The 23,594-nt window shown below is 36.8% G+C and overlaps 1 protein-coding gene across 1 annotated transcript; it reads left to right on the top strand.

The window, feature by feature from the left end:
• The first annotated feature begins 10,947 nt into the window (after positions 1–10,947).
• Positions 10,948–20,768, top strand: LOC110874663 (auxin efflux carrier component 5). The gene is made up of 5 exons (XM_022123177.2): positions 10,948–11,656; positions 14,513–14,598; positions 14,709–14,866; positions 19,840–19,916; positions 20,554–20,768. The coding sequence occupies exons 1-5, from the start codon at positions 10,998–11,000 to the stop codon at positions 20,627–20,629; spliced, it is 1,056 nt and encodes a 351-aa protein (XP_021978869.2). The 5' UTR covers positions 10,948–10,997; the 3' UTR covers positions 20,630–20,768.
• The last annotated feature ends 2,826 nt before the right edge of the window (positions 20,769–23,594 follow it).

The raw sequence follows: 23,594 nt of genomic DNA, 5'->3' as shown, positions 1-23,594 counted from the left end.
CTTTGCACATTTCCGATGATGTTTTGTTGAGGATGGGTATTATGAATCCTTGTTTCTGGATTATCTGGAACTGGAATATTTATACCCAGATTGTTGAAATTGAGATCAACAACTAAATCAATGCCCGGAATTGACGAAGAGGATGATGCAGTAGCTTCAGCTATTCTATGGGCATCCACTGGAGGAGTACCCTCTGAAGTACCATGAACTGCTGTTGTTGGAGCTTCTTGATCTGCATCTAGAAATTCATCATCCTCTGAAGATTCGTTCAATTCGGTTGCATCATGAAAATCCTCATTGTCGAGAGTATTATTGTTCACCGAAGATGGTTCTTGATTGACAAGAATTGGACGCACCACCGGTGAAACTGTTGCATTGTCACTCTCGAAAAACATCCTTGCCGCAACACTTTCTTCAACGGCTTCAACATTGATCGAATTGAAAAAGTCATCGTACTCAAACATCCAAGGCTGACCAGGACATTTGACTGGCAAAGTGTGCCTTTGTACTCTGACCTCAGACCATTCCTCGACCCTTTTAGTCTCTAGATTCCAGACTCGTAAGTTTGGGGTGGCATACCCAAGAAAGTATCCCTCAATTGCTTTTGCCCCAAACTTTCCATTAGGATCGATGATTGTACATGGAGCTCCAAACGGTTCAAGATAAGACAAATCTGGTTTCCGTTTGTGAAGAAGCTCAAAGCAGGTCTTGTTGTGCCTTTTTACTGTAAGGACTCGGTTCAATGTGTAACATGCAGAGGCCACAGCTTCAGTCCAGAATGGAATGGGCAACTGCGACTCTACCAACATTGTCCTAGCAGTCTCGATCAGTGTGCGGTTCTTACGTTCAGCGACGCTATTCTGTTGAGGAGTATAAGCTGCACTAAACTCATGAAGAATACCCTTTGAAGTGCAAAACTCCGCCATGGCATGATTTTTAAATTCAGTACCATTGTCGCTACGTATCCGCCTAACCTTCAACTTATACAAATTCTCAATCTGAATGATCAAGTTTTTGATAATACCAAAGGTTTCACTCTTGTGTGCCATGAATGCCACCCAAGAAAATCTTGAATAGTCATCAGTAATCACGAGACAGTATTGATCATTCTGAATACTTTTGTGCTTGACAGGACCGAACAAATCCATGTGCAAACGTTCAAGAGGAACTGCCACCGTGTTGATCTTCTTAGTAGGATGTCGTTTCTTCGTTTGTTTTCCTTTCTGGCATGAAACACAGACGTCTTGAAGATGGAAGTTTTTAAGAGGAACACCATTCACCAATTCATTTGAAACCAAATGATTCATTTTGCGTAAGTGAATGTGACCCATTCGTCTGTGCCAAGAGATAGAGTCTTTTCTGTGGCTTTGGAAACGAAACAAGTTGCTTGTGCAGACGTAGTAATAGCTTGGCTCATATCAAGGACGTACAAATCATTTATCCTTGGAGCTGACAAGAGAATCCATTCTTTTGGAATTTTGAAGCCGGGTTTCAGCACATAACATCCATTAGCATCAAAGTGTACTGAGAATTGCTTGTCACAAATTTGAGAAACACTAAGAAGATTGTGATCAAGTTGTTGCACAAAGTTGATCTTGTCAAAGCTGACAATCCCGTTGGATATCATTCCTTCACCCGTAATATAACCACCCTTATCTCCAGCAAATGCAACATAACCTCCTCTAATAGATTTGACGTCGTAGAGAAGCTTCATGTCGCTTGTCATGTGCCTGGATGCCCCACTATCAACAATCCAATGACTACTGATAGTTCCTCCTGGAACACCCTGCACATGAACTTAATTGATTAGTTGGAGATGGGGACCCAAGCCATTGTGGTCTTGGGTCTTCCATTTTCATCAATAACAATAACTTCTTGTCTTTGATGATTGGTAAATTGTGATGGTCCCCCTGATTCAGTAACCGTTTTTGGTTTACAGGTCTGTTTTGTTTTACCGGTGTTGTTATTTAAAATGTTAACTTCATGGTTGTCTGAAGTTTTTGAATTGTCTGGTTTGACAGAAACAGATGTTTTGTTAACCACATCGGTTTTGATTGCCCTTTCGATTTTCTTGACCTGTTGGCGTCTCTGTTTCATTTCCCTTTCTTTTACAAGGCGGGGATCTTGTTTTACCGAAACAGTTTGCCTGCGGTCAGTTTGGTCACGGGGAACATCAACTTTTCCTTTTTGTTTATGAAGATATGGATAATTTCGAATTATATGTCCAATTGTTCCACACTCAAAACATGATCTTCGTTCAACAAACCCCGAAGTATCATGTGATCGTCTTGCCGATGATGATGAACTTTGTGATCCCGAGGTACTAGGTTTTGAACTATTTGGTTCATTTCTTTTCTGTACAGTTGCTTTCTTAACAAAATCTAAGTTAGATTTGTTTTCAAACATTTCGATTTTGTCCGTTCCCGTCGATTTCACAAAGTTTACATTTTTGTTCTTCTTTTGATTCGGCTTCTTTTGTTTTGTGCTTGAGCCGGTGATTTTCCTTTTGGCTTGGTGTGATTTTGCTGTTTTTGCACTGTTGGTAATTTCTTATTGCCATATTGTTTTCGAATTTCGGCCTTTGGAATAGGAGGACACTGTGTAACTGTAACACGTGGTCCTGTCTTTCCTAAAAACTTACTTGTCGAATTTTCAAAGACTTTACTTATTAAAGATTGATTAACATTCTTAATAGGAAAATCTTTGTCAGAGTAGATTTTATCATCACCAACAAGAGTGTACAGCAAGTTCACACTCTCCGACTCTTTTGCAGACGAGGACTCGATTGCAACAGTCTTAGCGGGTTTTGCAGGAGGATCACATAGAATGTAATTCTCGAGAGGTATGTCCTCATCTTTGACTACCGCATCAGACTTTGCTGGGACAGCATCATCAGATTCATCATCAGAAGAATCAGCATCCTCAGTAATGACTGGAGGATCCTGATTCAGTTCAGCAGAAGACACACATGTATCTGCTGATACATCTGAATCTGATGATACTTCTTTCTTGTATCCGAGCCCTGTAGCAAACTCCTTTACATCTAGAGGAACAGATGGTTCAAAGAACACTCTATCTTCCTCGTCAGGCATTGCATCATAATTGTGTCTCACTGGTGGTGGACATTTCTTGTAACCTATGCATGTGACATCCCGTTTCTCTTTCTGAACGTCAATGATGTGATCCAACACATAGCTAGAGCTCAAATAACTGTCTAGCTTAAGTTGGATCGCCTCACTTTCGGTTTTCACACAAGCCATCTCTTTTTGCATAATCTCAAGGCGAGATATATACAAATTAATGTCAGTTTGTTTTCTGGAAACCATTTTACTTAGCTCGGTTTTATCTTTCTTTAACTTTTCAATTACCGATTTAAACTCCTTTTCATGGTTTTCATAAAACATATTGGCTTCAGTGCATTTTGAAAGATCCACGGTCAACTTTTGATTGTGGATGAATGTCACATCATACTTCTCTTGCAAAGCCTCGTGTTTGCTTTGCAATTCACACCACTTGGCATTCAAAGAAACATGTTTGTCTTGCAAGTCAAAAAAACTAGCTTGTAAAGCATCATGTTTGCCTTGCAACTCAGACATGTTTGCCTCTAAATCAGCACATTTAACATGCAAACTATCACAATTATCACAATTAATAGCAGTGGGTTCATCGACACATACTTGACTTGATGAACTGTCGACATTAGCCATAAAGGCTGAATGGAGAGAAGACGAAGAATAAGTAGCTTGATCCACCAAGATAGATCTTCTTTGAGTTCCTGCTGCAGCTTCCTCCAAAAGCTCATCAATATCTGCATCGACTGACGCATTTGATGTCTCACCCACATGATCATCGCCTGAACTTGAGGATTCTTCAGCTGAACTCCTGCTATATCCCGAAGAGTCTTCATCCTCAGAAGATTCACCACCATTGGCGGAAGATTCTCCACCACTGGTGTGAACTAAATCCTTTACAACCTTAGCAAAACATGCTGTTCCATCTGGAGCATCACCACTCAGTTGTATTGACCAATCACAACCTTCATCAACTTGAACCACAAGTGCCTGGTTGGCATTTGATGGTCCCGCTTGGCTCTGGTTGTTAATAGGTACCATTGTACGCTCGTTGTTCCTCACTTGGTTCTGATTTGCCCTGTTGCCTTGACCTCTGAAGGGATTCTGGTTCCCATGCTGTGCTGGCCTTGTGCATTCCCTTTTAAAGTGACCCCGTTCACCACAATTGAAACACTTTACTGCCTGTTTATCGAACCCATACTTGGTGTCTTTCTTACTCTCCAAGCTGGTTCTGACAGTTCTTTCCATGAAATCCTTTGCCCTTCTTACAGCACTAGCAAAGGCCCACTTGATGTCCATCAACTCCATCTCTTCCTTGTCAATCTGCTGATAGTCTTCTTGTGTCAGATTAATGTTGCCAATCTGACCTTCCACTAACCCACAGTACGCGCTCACTAAAGTGTTAAGCAGCTCCATGTGTTCCCTTGCTACTTCTACACTGACCTTAGAGAAGCTTGAAGTGTCGAGCCGTACTGTATTTGGTTTTGATTGCTGACCAGCAGATGATGTCCCTCCATAACATGCTTCTTGTTGAGCAGGAGGAGGTGGTTGTGGTGGTTGTAGTGGATTTCCATACATGTCTGTGGTGGGAGCCGGCTTAACAGGAACTTGTACTGGATTGCCATACATATCCGTGCTTGTGACAAACGCCGTTTGAAGTGGAGCATGTGGACCGGTTCTTGCAGACGAAGAACTGGAAGTTCCATAATACATCTCTGGGTTGCATGGCACAATGGATTTTGCAACAGAGGTACTAGGAGTTCCATAATACATTTCTGGATTTTGTGGCACTGGAACTCTTTTTGCCTTTAAGGTTTCCTCCTGATCCTTGTTTTCTAAAAGCTGCACGAAGTCGTTGATGTTTGTAGTACCCAAAACTCCATTATACTTCAAGATCTCCAAGAAACTATTCCATTGGGGAGGCAATGCATCAGCAAACTTCTTCACCACCTCTGCTGTAGTTGTCACTACTCCAAAATTGTTCAACTCTGTAAGCAAGTGATAAAACCGGCTTGTCATATCTCCCAAAGACTCCTTATCCATACACGTGAAACCGTCAAATTCTTTCTTGAGAAGATCATGACGCAATTGACGTGTTGCTTCATTCCCTACCCCTCTGGTCTTCAACGCGTCCCACAGTTTCTTCGTTGTCTTGAAACTGACAAACTGGTGGTAAATATCCTTGCTTAACGCCTGAGTGAGAATGGCGTATGCTTTCTTTTCCAAATCATACGTTTTCTTTTGATCTTCTGGAAGATCAGCAAACGTAGCAGTAGATGAAGCAGCAACCTCTATAGCTTGATCGAAATCTGTGGTGAAACGTATCCACAGTTCGGTGTTTTGACCAAGAACGTATGTACGGAATCTGTCAACCCAACCCGGATACTCGTTTAAGTGCATCAACTTTGGAGGTCGATTCAAACTTCCGGTTTCGCTTTCGCTTAAGAGAATACTTTGAATACTTGGAGTTTGATTCGATACGAATGCCCATTGACCGGTTGATATGGCATTAGTTTGTGAAGATGTCGACACCGGAGATTCGGCCCATGATGGAGATAAACTTGTATTTGTGTACTTTCCACTATCTGGAGCCGGAGTTCCCCACCAACTTGGGTTCATCTTTGATGTGATAAAATGAATTCTATGTTAATATCTCGAATGATAACAACCAGCCGAAGGATCCCTGATCGAAAGACCTGAAAAACACAAACTTGTTAAACCTAAACAGACTAGGATCGAAGGATCAATACTTGTTCGAAGGATCAACAGTGTTCGAAAGATCACTGTTGAATTTCGAACAATGATTTCGAAAGATTCTCCAATCGAAAGATCCTTATCTTTCGAATAATTACTGTAGATCGAAAGATATATCCTTCGAAAAGATTCCTTGGATCGAAGGATAAGTCACAGACTTCGAAGGATGTTCGAAGGATGATTATCTATCGAACTTCCTTTGATCGAAAGATGATCTTTCGACTTCGAAGGATATCCTTCGATCTGTACTGACACAGTTGACAAAAAGTGACAGGTTGGTGAAAAGGTGATTGGTTGGTAGAAAGCTTTCGGCAGAAAGTATGTTCAAACCATACCTTTTACCAAACCAGATTTGACCTAATAAAATATTACTTAAAAAGGAAGGTTCTTATCCAGACAACCGGTCACCGGAGTAAGCCGGAATTTGGCCAGAAATTACCAAACTTCTTAAAAACAAGTTTTTAAGTTACCCAACCCGTCCTTTAACACACCCGGTTAGTTTAGAACACGTTTTTACGTCTAGATATGCGAGAAAAACACTAAAAACGGGTGCTAAACCATGTGAGTTTTTGTTCAAACACTCCAAAGTCTTGTATAAACTCGGTTTTTAACAAGGAAAAGAGCCACGGCTCTGATACCACTTGTAGGTCCCCCGGAGGTTGAGGTTAAACCTTATCCTTGTTATGTTTAACACACTAGCAAGTGCGGAATCCAAGCTAGAATGCAAACCGGTAGTTTATATGAGAACACAAGCTACAAAGAGAAAGGTAGACACACGAGATATCAAAGTTTTCTCTTGTATTTCAGTGGACACGGTTACAGCCCTTGACCAAACTGAAAATACGCTCTCTACAAGACTAAGTTCACTCACACAGACTCTCTAAAGAGAACACATTACATGAGTATATATATACTCATCACAGCTCGTCTGGTCGAAGGATCAGGTAGACTGATCGAAGGATCATCTATCGATCTGAAACCTATCGAAGGATCCACATATACCTCGAAGGATGATATCCTTCGAGGTCCATCAACATCCATCGAAGGCTTATCCTTCGAGCTCATCGAAGGATCTAAACAATCCTTCGATGACTCATCCTCCGACAACTCATCCTTCGACACAAACATATTACAATCAGGTTCTAACTGTTTGGCCAAGTCAAACCAGGAGGATGGTTGACTTGGTCAAACTTACAAGACTAACAAAAGACATCGTTTTATATCATGACAAAATACAGACAAAGTACAGACACAAGTGCACCAACATAGAAAACAACTTCAAGCTTCTTGAAGAGAGAAGAAAGAGAGAAATGAAGCTCTTAATTTGAATTGAGAAGAAAGAAAGAATTGATTTGATTAGCTTTGATGTGCATTAAATGGCCATACAACTCTCCATGCAATTCAAATTTGCCTCCTAAACAATTTAGTTTGTATATATTAAAAAACAGATTAATAATTAATAATCTAAATATAAATCGGAATTATGATGTCAGCGACGCCAATGTGGCATACCTGAGAAGTTGACACGTAAGCAAAGTGAGGTCATCATCTAAGCTCCTTTAACAGAGAGTATAGATTGTGCAAAATGTCAAGTTACTAATTCACAAATCCATCTCTTCAACGCATTAGTCAATTACGTAAGTCCTAATCCAACAAACAAAAAAAGTTGTCAATTCACTAACCCAAGTCCTAAACTTACTATAAGCTAGTCACACCGTCCTGGTACACATGCTTCCAATAAGTCACATCCAACAAATTGTCAAGTTACTAACTTATAAATCCAAGTCTTATATATACTTGCATTTGCATAAGTCTTAGCAAACCTACCCTAACAAATCACAATCCAAAAAACGAATAAGCTATTAATTCATAACTCCACGTCCCAGATATATTGGTCATTTGCACGAGTCCTAATACGCCTACTTCCAAGTCACAATCCAACACACGAACAAGTTACTAATTCACAAATCTAAGTCCTAAATGTATTGCCCATTTGCACAAGTCCTAATACACATGCTTCCAACAAGTCATAATCCAACATACATACAAGTTCCTGATTCCCAAATCCATGTCCTAAACGTACTAGTCATTTATACAAGTCTTAATAAACATTCAAAAAGTGAAACCTAACTTAAATTAACTACACATTCAAATACACAAAAACCAAAGGGATCTACTCATCAGAATTGCTTGTGATGTTCATGCAATAGTGGTGGTGGAACTGACAGTGGTAGTGGACAAAATAAAATGCTCATGAGTGTTGGTGGACGCAGCGTGCGACAGTGGTGGTGGCAAACACTTAATGTTCTTGTGGTAACGGGAAATTGGGGGAAGATAGAGAGAGAGATAAAAAAGGAAGAAAGTGAGCAAGAGTTGCGGACTGTGTGCCCTAAATTCATTGATGGATTATGTTGGTATTTTTGTAATTAAAAATACTACATTTGCTATTATATTACAGTAACAATTATTATACTGTTATTGTAATTCATAACATTTTATTATATAATAAGTTTAATAAAAAATGTATTTCAACAATTTGTCAACAGGTTTCATCCGTGATTATTGATGGATTACTATATTGACTCTATTTTAATTGGGCATTGATGATCTTGTAATGTGTTAGTGAGTTAGTTTTTTATTCGGCGAGTCATAAAAGACCATAACACGCCATTGTGTTGTTTAGCACATACATGTATACCAATGGTTCTTGTAATGTGTTAGTGAGCTATATAGTTTGCATGATCATAGTTGGTTTTGGTGTCAGAGGCACGTGTATGATGACTAGTACATTAACGGGTCTATTAATGTGATAGTGAGTTGTTTTGGTCTTAGGGACGCATGCTTATGAAAAAAGTACATTAATGGAACTTAATGGACCATATTAGGTCATAAAAAGTCATTAACCACACGATTAAGTTTTCACATGTTACAAATAAACTAATTTTCAAATATTACAAATTATAATAATCACTCATGCTACAAATTATAATAATCACTGATCATGCTACAAGTAACCTACGCATCATACATCAGTAACCTATGCATTACCATGTATGTATACCATCCAAAATAAATGAGTTAGCCTTCAACACTATTCAATTTGAAGCCTCGTCCCATAAGTATATCTGGACCCCCACGTGATCTACCGTGCATATAAATGAAGGCGTTGCTTATAAAAGATCAGGATTCCAAGACCAGGGCCGACCCTGAGAATTCATGTACCATGTTCAAGCTTGAAAAAACGTGCCCTTAGGTCTTAACTAAATAAAAAATTTACACTAGTTTTTCATACAACTTTGAACCGTTGACAAAAATATAGCATTCGATAAACAATCACTACAAGAAAGTCGATTAATAGCGGCGACAAAAGTCGCCGCTAATAGTCCATATTGTCGCCGCTATTAATTAGATTGAACCGCAGCCGTTGGATGATGATGACAATCGTGATGGGACACCGGATTGCGGATTGGACCAATAGCGGCGACACATTGGATGTCGCCGCTAATAATGTCGCCGCTATTAACTCTTTTTCTTGTAGTGAATGCAATTAACAAAATACAAAATATAGCATTCGAATGAATGACATACCATAAAAACTAATAAGCTAATAGCTAACCAATGATTCATGAAGCTCTCCTTGCATTCTTGATAGCAAATTGGTGAATCAACTCTTCACAATTTATATCATATAAGACTTCGTTCTCGATAGCAATCATCGCCAACCTACCAAGTTTTAGAAAATATTTGGGTATTGGGCTCATTAACGTAATGGGCTAATTAGTTTAAACAATATGATTTTTTTAAGTGGGCCTATGTTAATATTTTTTTGGTTATACCCTATTAAATTTTTTTTACATAAATAATATCGATTTTTTAAAAAAAATTACGTGCCCTACGAAATCACAGGCCCTGTTCGGTTGTCCTCCCCGCCCTCCTTCAGGGCCGGCTCTGTCAAAGACCACCATTATGGGTTTTTGTTTAAGAAATGACAACCAACATACAATTTTGCGGATTACATGACCATCTTTTCTGTATTTCAATTCCGATAACACCAATTAGAAGAAAAATAGTTGGATAGAGAAAACTCATATTTATTATTATACCCTTTTTATTTGATTTAAAATTTTAAACCTAAAAAATGACCGGTGATATCACAATCTTTGTAAATATCAGTCTGTTGATAATAAGTTTCCAAAATTGTATTTAATCCTTTTAAATGGCAACCTTTTACTTTTAGGTTTCAATTTTAAGATGTGTGTGGATGCATGCTTAATCTCCTCCATGTATAATATGAAGAAAAAGGTATAAGAATAGAACTTTTTGTTGTAAAGATGTGAATCGACATGCATCATTTTAACTTTGAGCATAGATGTGAAGGGCTCCAGGTCATTATCTAGGTAAAGAACATATGACCTAAAAACACTTTCATTTATATATTGTCTACTATATATAAAAAACCCTACACATAGTGCGAACAAGTTTATACATTTCTGCTAGCTGATCTAAACCATACACAATTGGTGGTATGCTGCGTAAAAGGTGGGTTTATCTAATAGTTTTATAGAAAAAAGCTAGTGTGCTTCTAACCTGCGTTATGATCAATGCTTTATTAGACATGCACCAACTTTTAATATATTGAGTGGAATTTGGAAAGTTATGTCTACCGAAGCATGTTATCATACTATCTTAAATTTTATGATAGACCTTACATAATAATAAAGAATAATAATGAAAACTCGTGAGATATTTTGTATTTACAGGAGTTTATGATTTTTTTTAACATAATTTATGATTTGTATTTATAGGAGTTTATGATAATAGTAAGAAATGAAACCTAATTAAAATATAATTAGGATAATGACAAAAGACCTTACTACTATTGGTAGAGATGATTACAATAAGCACTCCTGACAAAACTCTTTTTATTTCAACGGCTCACAAAACTCTTTTTAAGTCAGCTATTCCGTCATCAAAAAGCATACCCTGCTCATTCGCCACACAACTTTTTAATATACGTTATCATGTAACTTGTCATAAGGAAGCTCCAAAAGCTGGCACCGTGGTTTTTATTCTATATAAACTATGTATTTGATCCTTTTATAGCTCCAAAAACACACACTTAGTTGCTTCTAAACAACCCAAACAAATATTCACATACATATACGTATAAAAATGATAGGGTGGGAAGACATTTACGATGTAATTTCCGCGATGTTTCCCCTCTATGTGGCACTAGTTTTAGGCTATGGCTCGGTGAAGTGGTGGCACGTGTTCAAGCCAGACCATTGTGATGCAATAAACAAGCTCAATTGCTACTTCATCATGCCTCTTTTCACATTTGATTTCACAAGCCGCATCAATCCCTACAAAATGAATCACCGGTTCATAGCTGCGGATGCAATCTCTAAAGTCATCATTCTTGTAACAATATCCTTATGGGCTAATTGTAGTAGTAAAGGCAGCTATCAGTGGTCAGTTACAAGCTTCTCTTTATCTAGCTTGAATAATACTCTTGTTGTAGGGGTTCCGCTTATGCGAGCAATGTATGGGAGCTTTGGAGAAAATCTCGTCATTCAGTCTTCGATCTTGCAATCCTTGCTATGGAATATGTTCTTGTTGTTCATGCTAGAGTTTGAACACACGAAGCAGCGGTTGGATTTGGAGGCTGTTCCAAAAAGTTCAGCTGTCGATATTGAGACCAGTGACAATGGTGACACAAGTAGAAGGCCTTCTGTATTGATTGTGATGAAAACAGTTGGGCTAAAGGTTGCTAAGAACCCCAACTCTTATGCATGCTTTTTGGGATTTATGTGGGCACTTGTTGCAATTAGGTATGCCTTCTTAATGCAAATTAGTTCACCAGTGGAATCTAAAAATATGTAGGGGGCAGAGCCAAAGGGAATTAATTAGAAGCCCGTTGACCCAGTCACTAGAATATGATCAATATATCTACACTATATATTATAATAATATATGAGAGAGTGATATTTTAAAATATTAAAAAATAAAATTTTTGTTCCCCTTAATTTATAAATACACCTTTAAAATGAGAGTAAAATTGTTTCTTTTAAACAATAATTATATTTTAGCCCCTCATCTTACTACACTTAAATACCTGAGTTTTAACATAATTATGAGTAATTAGTTACATTTTTTCCACTCAACAACAAACTTATAATTCTTTTATGTATTTTTGCCATATCTTATAAACTATAATCCTTTAAAAAAATCCAAAAGTACCGTGACGACCTACTCATTTTTGTCGACGTTTCGATAGTTGTCTTGGTCAGTATTTACGTGTGGATTAAAAGATATAAGGAGATGATTCCTTAGTGTACAAGTGATTTAAGCCCAACGTACTTAGTCATTATCCTACAATGTTTAATAGCAACAAAATGTCAATCCCCCCCATCTAGTACTTTAATCACTCATCTTTAACAAAATTAATGATAATTAGCTAGTAGTTACGCTTTATCCACTTATAAAAAACTAACTCCCTCTCGATTTTTAAACTGTCATAACTTTTTTATACGTAAATATTTAAAAAAAAATTACACCATATAAACTAGTATTTTATTCTCTTTAATTTGAGTATAGTATTGTAATAGTTTTTTTAATTAAAAAAATTGATATTACGTGATTAACAATGTATAAGGGTGAGAAATAACTGAATCATTAACTGAAACTAACCCGAAATCAATCAAAAACTGAATTAACTGCAAACTGATTAACTGAAACCCGAATTAACCAAAAAACGGTTATCGATTTTTTGTACCCTCATTTAACTAAAATTGACTGAATCAAACCATTGATATTTTCATATATTTCTAGCTTTCATACCTTCAGTTTACGTATTTCATATTTAGACCCCCATTTTATGTATTTGTAACTCCATTTTATGTACCTATGCATTCTTTCCATGTATTTATGCCTAAATTTTATATATTTCTAATCAAAAGTTTTAGTTCAAGTTTGGTTTTGTCTATTAACCGAAATTAAATGAATAAAACTAAAATCGTCAATCCAACTGAATAAACTAAACCGATTAACTAAAAACAGATTGCTTAATAAAATAGACTAATTGATGATATCGATTTCGGTTTAGGATAATAATCTAACCAACCGAACAACGCACACCGTGGCAATGTCTGTGTTTCCCGCCGCGTCGAGCGCATCTATCGGTTATTAACCAAAACCAGTTATCGGTGAGCAATAACTAAATCGCTAACTTACACCAAACCGAAAACAGATAAAACCAAACCGAAATCAAACAAAAATTGAATTAACTGAAAACCGAATTAACCAAAAACTGGTTATCAATTTTTTTTACCTCTCGTTTAACCAAAATTATCTGAAACGAATCATTCATATTTTCATATATTTCTAGCCTTTATACCTCAAGTTCATATATTTCATAGTTTATATCTCCATTTCATACGTTTATACTTTTATTTTCATGTATTTATACCTTAATTTAATATATTTTTAAGCGAAAGTTTTAGCCCAAGTTTGGTTTTTGCTATTAACTGAAATTAAATAAACCAAACCAAGAACCGTCAATCTAACCGAATAAATCGAAGTGATTAGCGAAAACCGATTGGTTAATAAAATAGACTAACCAATGACTTTGGTATTGGCTTCGGTTGAGGATAATAACCGAACCGACCGAACCATGCACAACACAATGAAATGAATTACCCGATTACTTTGCTTTTGATGTATATATATCACAATGACGCTACAATAAATATTATATGAATAAGAAAACTATCAAAAAACGAGTATTGCAATGCAATGTGTTGCTCTCGCCGCATCGCGCAGGCATCCCGCTAATGTGTGTGTGTGTGTATATATATATAGGATCGTGTGAGAAGCAGTAGGCTAATTGAGAAACTTGAGAAAAATTTTGAACCATACATTTTCCCTAAGCTTTTCGTAACATATACATATGTATAGTTTAAAATTGACTATATACATACGTGTATATTACAAAAAGCTTAGGAACTGTGTGGTCCCGAATGCTTCTCAATATATATATGTATATATATACATATATAATAGGGATCCTAAAAGAAGTCCACACTATCTGTGAAACTTGAGAAGTATTCTAGACTACACACACACACACACACACACACATATATATATATATATATATATATATTGGAAAAGAGGGCAAATATATGAAAAAATCCCATTTTAGTTAAGAAAATTAAGAAACCCAAATGAAGGGATCTCCCTTTGCCACGTGTTACACCTTTTTGCAGACATATTACGTGTAACAACCAAAGGCTGCCACGTGTTATGTAACAACTTTTACTTAATCAGAAAAAGCTGAAAGTCTGCAAAAGCTGTTACAGGTAACACGTGCAGCCTTTGGTTGTTACACGTAACACATTCTACAAAAAGGTGTAACACGTGGCAAAATGAGATCCATTCATTTGGGTTTCTTAGTTTTCTTAACTAATATGAGTTTTCTTTTCTTTCTATTACTCCCCTTGGAAAAGATTATGCATGAAACCTATAGTTATTGAGAAAACCTAGGAAATTCTGACATCTCAACCATTTTTTTATTTTGAAAAAAATCACAAATGTAAAGAAAACCTTGACTAATAAGTACTGATTCCACCACTTAATTGCAAAATTTACATAGTTTTCATTGTAATTAGTGTTCTGTATTGATTCAGGTGGAATCTAAAAATGCCACTGATCTTAGAAGGATCTATACAGATCATGTCAAGAGCTGGTGCAGGGGTTGCCATGTTTTGCATTGGTGAGAAGTTTAGCCTCTTGCTTTTAACATAAACTGAAACATTTCTTCCTTGCGTAAAATTGTTCTTTCATAGTTTCATGGAAATCTGAAACAAAAAGTGGTGCATGCAGGATTATTCATGGCTTTACAAGAGAAGATAGTTCATTGTAGTCTTAGACTAACCATATATGGGATGGTGTTGAGGTTTGTGGCAGCACCATTGTTGTTGGCAGTTGGTTCTTTTTCTATGGGTTTGAGAGGTGATGTTCTTCGCGTTGCCATCATTCAAGTAAGCATACAAGTTTTGTATAATTTATAACAAAACAGTGTAGTCCTAATCATCTTATAAAATCACAAAGACTTGGCAGCATTCCATCATCACTTTAATCCACAAAACAATAAACACAAACTGAAAGGCAAAGACATAATAGCCACAAGATTGTTTTTTATTTGTGGAGCGTCCTACTATGAAAATTGGGCATGCACATGCATGCTATTGAATCGAATGCCTGATAACAAGTTGGTGGTGTGCATTCCTATATATATTGTTATTGGAGTTATTTGTAGCTTTGCCTCAACTACCCAAGCTTCAGGATATAATATGTAGATGCTTCAAGCTTCAGTTGGGTTTTGATATTGCTGAATATCATTGCAAATAACCACAAGTCTGCAGTATAGCAACAGAGATAGCAAATAATACCTTTGAAAAGAAACCTCAATAAACCACCTAAACTGACTTCATCAACCAATATTTTAGTGTGTGTATTGAAAATATTGCCAAAAAATATATTTGTATCAGTTTCTTTTATCTTTAGAGCATTGCCAATGGGAATCACCAAAAACAAAGCTACATAACGTACACCTGCTTGGGTTACTCCACGGAAGTGCACAAATGCCCCTCTCCCATTCTCCCTCTATCCTACCTTGTAATAGGATCCGTCTAAGGAAATTCGTCCCCACAGACTCCTCCCTCTCTCCTCCACATTATCCACCCTGCCATCCACGCCGGACATGCATGGCTCCAAAACACTACCACACATAACATAGTCATTAGCATATAGGAGGTGATATATATCTTCAACTACAACTTCATTGATCCATCAAACCTGATATAAACAAACAAATGTCCCAGTAGAATACCACTTGTAGCATGACTATTGGTAGGGTCTATAGAGGATGGGGATGAGGGCAAACCTTACATCCGTCCATGAGGATGGAGAGGCTACTCTTCCGAAGGTTCTAATGATCCATCCAACCTAATATGATTCTTTAATTGTACCCCAAAGCCGGATCTACCATATGCCTAGGCAGGGGCGAAACCAATCTAGAACGAGCCGTAGCACGGGCTACGGCTCAACCCCGTATTCGCAGTGTAATTTTTTTCTTTTTTCGATTTTATACATTGAATCGACCGATCTACAGGAGGGTCCAGAGGGTCCGTTGACCATCCGACCGGTAAAATCTACTATGTAACATAGTATTCAGCGAAAAAAAATAAACTAAGCTTGAACCTCTAGATTATGTCAAATAGAGTAGTTAAAGTTACAAGAGAAATATATAGTTACTATATTTGATGATTTTTCGGCGAGTAGTGATTGTCCGGCGAAATTGTTTAGTGACTGGTTAGATGCAGCAGATACAACAGAGAAGAAGATAGTGTTGACTTGAGTATTAGTTAGGCCCACCTTATTTTATTTACACAATGGTTTATGGGTTTTTCTTTAGGCCCTCCTAACCCAATATAAAATCTATTATATTTTATTAATATTTCTTTTCTTAGGGGCTGTTTGGCAACTTCTGAATGGATAAGTTCTGAACCAGTAAGAGGTGAGGTCTGAACCATTAAGTGCTAAACCAGTAAGATGTCTGAACCATTAAGAGCCAGTATAATGCTTAACCATTCAGAGGCAAATATCTGACCAATTCAGATAAGAGGTATTAACCATTCGGACTCTGTATAAATATTTAACCATTCAGAGGCAAATGTTTGAATCATTCAGACATCTTCTTTCGAAACAAACAGCCTGAACCATTAAGTGCTGAACCGATAAGAGTTCTGAACTATTAAGAACCTCATTAAGAGCTAAACAAACAGCCCCTTAACCTACTATTTACTGGCTGCTGACTGGCGACACACACCCTTGATAGTCTACTTTCGCATAGTTCGGCTACTTTGTTCATCTTATCCTCTCTATTCAATTTTCATGGTATGTGAGTAACTTGTTAGTTTTATTTTAGAGTAAACTGCCATTTTGGTCCCCCCTGGTTTGGGCACTTTTGCCATTTTAGTCCAAATCTCAAACTTTTTAAATCTGGGTCCCTATGGTTTCATTTTTATTGCCATTTTAGTCCAAAATTCAAAAACCCCTTTTTTGACTGTTGCAACCTGCCTATTTTGTCTTTTTGTTCAGGGGCATTTGGGTCATTTTAATTTTATTTATAACATCTGGTCATTTTAATCTTGATTTTAAAATAAATAGTCCAAAATTCAGAAATTTGTTGGAAGCTCTGCACCTCCCCTCTCTCTCTCTCTCTCTCTCTCTCTCTAAACACACCTGACTCTCTCTCTCTCTCTATAGCACCACCACCACCGCCACCTCCTCCCCCTTCTCACCACCGCCACCATCAACACCCACCCCACAAGCACCACCCCTTCAGAGCACAACCACCCCCGTTCTTTCCCCCATCTCCCTCTAAAACCCTAGCTTTTACCCTCTCTTTCTCTCTCTAACCACGAAACACCATCGCATTTCCATAACCACCGGCTCAGCCCAAGGAGATGGGGTTTTGGAGAAGATGATGTTACAGTTCCGGGTCTCATCACCACCACCACTGCCCCAACCACCTCCTCCTCCGCCGCCGCTGCTTGTGAAACCACCCCCATTCTTTCCCCCTCTCTCTCTAAAACCCTCGCTTTTACCTCTCTTTCTCTCTCTAACCACCCCCACCACCGCAGCAAGCTGATTCATCCACGTCATACTTATACTTACACCCCTCTTAAAATAATCAACAGCCAAAACAGTCGTCATTGCAACAAACCCATAACAATTACAAACCCTAATCATCCAATCAACCGATTCTTTCCTCAAATCTATCAAACCCCCTTCTGAATAACAATTCTTCTCTTTTGACAAAAGACACGAAAACTCATCTTCATCCCATGATAAATCGTGCTCACAATGTGAAAAGATGATCGTTTTGCTTCGAGATTTGATTTTCATGGTCAAAACTGAAGTCTGATTCGTGTTCGTCGCATAAAAGATGATCGTCGAGAGGGAATGTGGGGTTTTGGGGCTTATGTTGTTGGTTATTGGACGAGTGACATTGTTTTGGGGTTTTTCTCTCTCTAGAATGGAGTTTTAGAGAGAGAGAGAGAGTTTTGATTATTTAGAGAAGTGGTGTTGACTGTGGAAAATGGAAGTGATGGTGAGAAGGGGGGAGAGAGAGAGAAGAGAGAGAAAGGGGGTGTTGAGAGAGAGTGCAGTGGTGTTTGAGATTTTATTTATATAATTTTTTTAATGACCAAAATGACTAAAATACCCCTAAGGATAAAGACAAAATATCAGGTTTTAAGTTGGGGAATCTAGCCAAATTTAATTTTTGGACTAAAATGGCAATAAAAGTGAAACCACAGGGACCTAAATTTAAAAAGTTTGAGATTTGTAATAAAATGAAAAAAGTGCCCAAATCACAGGTACCAAAATGACAGTTTACTCTTTATTTTATTAATAATCATTTACGATTATTATTTATTAATATATTAGTAAATTAGTAATATATGAAGTTTTCTTTACGATTTGATCATTTATTTATTTATTTAATATGTTAGTAATATATGAAGTTTGTTTTATCGTTTGATTTTACATCGTCAGATTATTTATTGGTTAATATATATCATTAACGTAGGATTAGGATTTGATATACTAGTTTGTCATAAGAAATTTTAATTTATTTTGTATAGAAACATTTATTCAAAGATGTACTTTGGTTAAAAAAAAATCCAAATTTACATCTGAGACTCTAATCAATCAAATTATTAAATACCAAATAAAGTAATAATAAAAAAAAAAGTTGAATTATCGGAAGATGAAAATGTTGATAACTCGACAAGTTTGAATTATTATATTACTATTCTAGAGAAAGTAAGGAGACATATGTTGAGTTATTGATTAATATTCGACAAGTTATAATTATCCGATTACATAAAGAAAGGGCCTTGTTAACCGAAAAATTGAATTTCCCCTAAAACTTCCGTGGCGTTTTTGCAAGTGTTCACATCGGTTTCAAGATACGGGACCTGGAATCTAAGGGTTACACTTAAGGTTACGCTTAACAGTCGTTGTAATAAAAAAAGTAACGGGTGTACACTAACGGATTACGAATCTAAAAGGTTACACTTAAGGTTACGAATCTAAAGGTTATGCTTAGCAGTTGGACGGTAAAAAAAGATTTTGGCATACCCCTGATTCAATGGGGTAGTTCCGCCACTTTGCCTAGATAAAGCAAAGGCTTAGGAACCCCACTTTGAAAGAACCCCTAAATTTTTAAGTCTATTGTAGTTAAATGATTTAGCTGTTTAAATCATCACCTCCTACTAGGTGTGGTTTTTGAATAGTTTTATTTTTAACTGCGAATATTGCAAGATTTATGCCCATTAGATACTAAAGTTTAATTAGCAACACGGGGGATTAAAAGAACTAGATATAAGAATTAGAATGCTTAAAACAACCATAGGAATGAACATATATCCATAGTACAATAAAAACAAATTTACAAAGTGGGGAATTAAATAACTAAACAAATGACGTTTAAATAGTTCTGAGTATGCATGAGTAGACGTGCAACATGAAAAGTTGAAAGAACATTTTGGCGTTTAGGAACATCTTTTTGCTCCTTAAAAAGGTAGATCTTTGCCCATTACAACTATACCTCAAAACACAATTTTTATAGACATATACAGACCTTAAAATAAAAAATTATACATTTTAGAATTACAAATTTAATTAACTGCTTCTTCTTCTTACTTAAAAAATTAGTTAATTTTCCCGTTATCCTTTTGTAAAAGGATAGCAATGTTTCTCTACGTACCGATCCGACAATGTGTGTCCATGACAAGGAGACTATCTATATATACGTGTAACATTATTTATGAGTGCTCGTGTTGGTAGATAATAAAACTGTTAGGTGTATTTTGACCGGTTTTAATGTGTTGATCTGAGTTCACAATACTTGTTTGTGCTGAATGTTTCAATCGGTTTACAGGCTGCTCTACCACAAGCCATTGTATCTTTCATATACGCAAAGGAATATGGTCTGCATGTAAACGTCCTTAGTACCGCGTAAGATCATTATCTTTCATTGTATTGCTTTTGCTATTTTATGTCAAGTTGAACGTCTTTGGTCTTTATAGTGTAAAAAAAGTATTTAAAGAATGATTATATGCTACAATGATTTATAAAAGGGAAAATTGCCAAAATGTCACTTGACCAACTCAACTTATCAAAATGTCAACCTCTTGCGTTCATGGGCGGACTCATCCGGTATGGGAAGCGTCTGACAGTAAAGTTGAAGAGTCTATGAATGAGGTGGTTACATGTGTCCAACAAAGGTGATGCCCACTGACGCTTCGGAAGAGTTCACTGGCGCTTCGGAAGAGTTCACACAGTCCACTGACGCTTCGGAAGAGTCCACTGACGCATGAGCTGCCTTTTTGGCTTTGATAGACACATGTAACTACCTCATTCATGGACTCTTCAAATTTACTGCTAGACGCTTCCCATACCGGACGAGTCCGCCCATAGACGCAGGAGGGTGACATTTTGATAAGTTGAGTTGGTCAAGTGACATTTTGGTAATTTTCCCTTTATAAAATATAACGCTACATAACACAGTTAGCTAGGAGTCTAGATATTTTCTCTGAGGTGATTTTTATTGGGCTTTTTCTTACTCTCATGATCGATTATCTTCTGTTTTCAGGGTCATCTTTGGCACAATTGTGTCCATACCGGTGCTTGTTGCATATTATGCTGTTCTGGACCTTTTACATGTATGATATCCATTATTTATGGTTTTTTATTTAACGCTTATCTACTCATAATTAGTAAATTAATATTTGTATTGTAATGTTGTTAGTAAATATCTCGTTTTCATTTGTGTGAAACCTAATAAAATCCACATCATAGGTTGGCTCATCAGAAATCTCCTGTCTCACTATTATCAACGCGTTTGTGATGGTTTAATTGGATCAATAAAAACTCTTTAGTGAAACATGTTTTATGTAATTTCTAATTGGGTAAGCAAAAATCAAACTCTAAAGGAGAAAATGTAGTTTAGTATGAGAGTTAGAAGTTACAATATGCTACTAAATAAAGAGGTTATTCACATTAACTGTATGATTTATGATCCTTTGTCAAGTTTGTTTCTTTTTGGAAAAAGAAACATATCTTTTGGGTCTATAATTTTTGCCTATGATTTATAATAGTTTATGTCAAGTTTGTTTCTTTTTGAAAAAAAGAAACAACTTTTGTGTCTATTATTTTATGCAATGTACCTTGAGTCGATGGATGTCCTTTTCGATTGACATGTTTGTCATAAATTTTCATATTTTGAAGTTGCTTCTAAATACACTCCCCTTTTTACTTGATACAAGTAAAACCACCAATAACTGACATCAAGCTATGGCAGGACGCGAAATACAAAGTATAATCCGAGCTACATACATTACAAGCAAAACTATGATTCAAAGATAAATCTTGGTATGTCAATGACCTTCTACCATATTGTAAATTCAAACTGAAAGAAATGATCCAGAATTAGTTAATGGAATATACTGAAGGTGAAGCACTAGCTACTAGAAGTAAAACATCTAACATTAGCCAACCAATTAGTCTATTCACTGCACGTCAAAGCAAATCTCGTGATCTCTTCGAATTGTCATCATTTTATTAGCACGTACTAGACGTAGAAAACACACCAAAAATAGCATCTTCCACCACTCATTTATCTTAATCCTGAGAGTATCTTTGTTAGGGAGTTGATTCAATAGTTAGCACACAATTATTATAGACGAGGCAAAGAACCCATCTTAAAAGGGCATGATTTGTCCAACATTCTTACCCGGATTTCATCATTTAAATCCTTATTTTCGGAGGCAAAGATTTATCTCCAATACAAGTAAAACGCGTAAATCTTTGATTTGAGTAATTTGTGCGTTATTTAAGAAGTTAATTTTGTAATTAAGTTGTCATTTATGTTTTCCGTTTGTTGGCATGGCCTACAATAGAGCTGCTCTGTAAGGAGTCTAAATATATGGTTCAAGTGTTCAATACCGTATCACTTTTCTTCCTTTGAGATTATTCTCTATTTATTTAATTATGCTCCATGCAAACCTTCCTAGTTTGCACATACACAACTAAATCTATGTCTTCTGATTATGTTTCTCAAACATGACAGCATATATAGTGTTATTGCAACTTTTTTTCCAAAATAATCCATGAGCCCAGAATTAAAGGGCGAGAGCAAAAAGAGAGAAAGCATTCTTTGGTGGTAAATAGTTAACCAATGAAACCAAAAAATGTTTGATATATTAGAACGTTAGCTCAAAGTACACCTCATACTCTTAAATCTATATTTTTATACTCTTAAATCTACATTTTTTGTTCATTGTGTTGCGACACTTGAACCCACAACTACACAGAGAAGGGACACCTTTTAGCACATCTCGGTACCATTAGAAGGCTACAAACCCATTAACATCAAAAAATGTTTGTGCAAGAAAAAGTTAAGTTATGTTATTATTGATACATGTGGAATCTAAGTTATTTTTTAAAACAGACTAGGAAGTGCAAAGTACACAATCATAAAAGCTAATTATAATTCGAGACACAACAAATGAAAGGACTAAGCGTGGAAGGGGAAATCTTAAATTACGTTTTTGGCCCCTGTGGTTATGTCAGTTTTACAATATTAGCCCAAAATAAGAATTTTTAACATATCTGCCCCTATGGTCCCTATATCTAACCATTTTGGCCCCTAATTCTAACCAAACCACAACTCTGGTTAATTTCTTGGTCACATGGGTTGCACATGATGGGTAAAATTGTAGTTTCCCCTCCCCTACTTTATAAATAAAACCCAAATCTTGAACAAATCATCATCATCTGCATCTCTTTCTTGAACAAACCCAGAACTTCAAACCCACTTTCATCTTCAAACCCAGAACTGCAATTGAAAGCTACCGATTCAGAACTCAGCAACAATCGAAGAAATTAAACAATCGAAGAACCCAGATCTTCAAACCCACTTTCATCTTCAAACACAAATCCACAACTGACATTCATAATTTCCCATCATCATCAATTTTTCTGAAAAAAATAAAGGAAACTGAGGAAGGGGGATGGGTGTTTACCGTGAATCTTGTCGGAGGAGCCTCAACCCACCGCCGTCGCCTCCACTGCCGCCGCCGTGAGCGGCAGCGCCTAATCATCTCGTTGCCCTCTCTCTTCGATCTTTGTCGGCGGAAAACGGGGGTACGGGGGAGGTGTGAGTGTTGTCGGAGGAGTGTAGTCGCAGGTAGCCGTCGCCGGCTTACCGCCGGTCGGTTGCTGGCCTTCATCGAGAAGGAAGAGGGTGAGCAGAACTGCAGGAGAGTGGTGTGTTTGAGATGTGAAGGAAGTGAGAGTTGATAAAGTTTTGTTTTTTTTGTTTATGGTTTTCAATTAATTGGTATAGAAATGAATATCTTTTGTATATAAGATGTATTCGATCTTGTACAGTTGTATGATTGCATAGTTGTGATACACATTTGAAAAGCTTGAAGGAGAAGATGATTAAATGAAGAAGTTGAAGTGAAAAAAAAAAGATTTAGGGTTTTATTTATACAGACATATTAGGGGGAGGTAAAATGACCAAATTAGACATCATGTGCTACTCACGTGACCATTAAATTAACCAGAGTTGGGGGTTGGTTAGATTTAGGGACCAAAACAGTTAGTTATAGGGACCATGGGGGCAGATCT

Source organism: Helianthus annuus, chromosome 9 (assembly GCF_002127325.2).
Source record: "Helianthus annuus cultivar XRQ/B chromosome 9, HanXRQr2.0-SUNRISE, whole genome shotgun sequence".
In the NCBI taxonomy this organism is placed as follows: Eukaryota; Viridiplantae; Streptophyta; class Magnoliopsida; order Asterales; family Asteraceae; genus Helianthus; species Helianthus annuus.
Note: the sequence above shows the minus strand (reverse complement) of the source record. Positions and strands in the feature narration are given on the sequence as shown.

What these genes read in the sequence shown, in the direction of transcription:
- LOC110874663 (XM_022123177.2), top strand. Translation starts at nt 10,998, where the DNA reads ATGATAGGGTGGGAAGACATTTACGATGTAATTTCCGCGATGTTTCCC. An exon ending in TTCGCGTTGCCATCATTCAA is followed by an intron (nt 14,867 to 19,839) that starts GTAAGCATACAA and finishes ATCGGTTTACAG; the next exon opens with GCTGCTCTACCACAAGCCAT. An exon ending in GTAAACGTCCTTAGTACCGC is followed by an intron (nt 19,917 to 20,553) that starts GTAAGATCATTA and finishes TTCTGTTTTCAG; the next exon opens with GGTCATCTTTGGCACAATTG.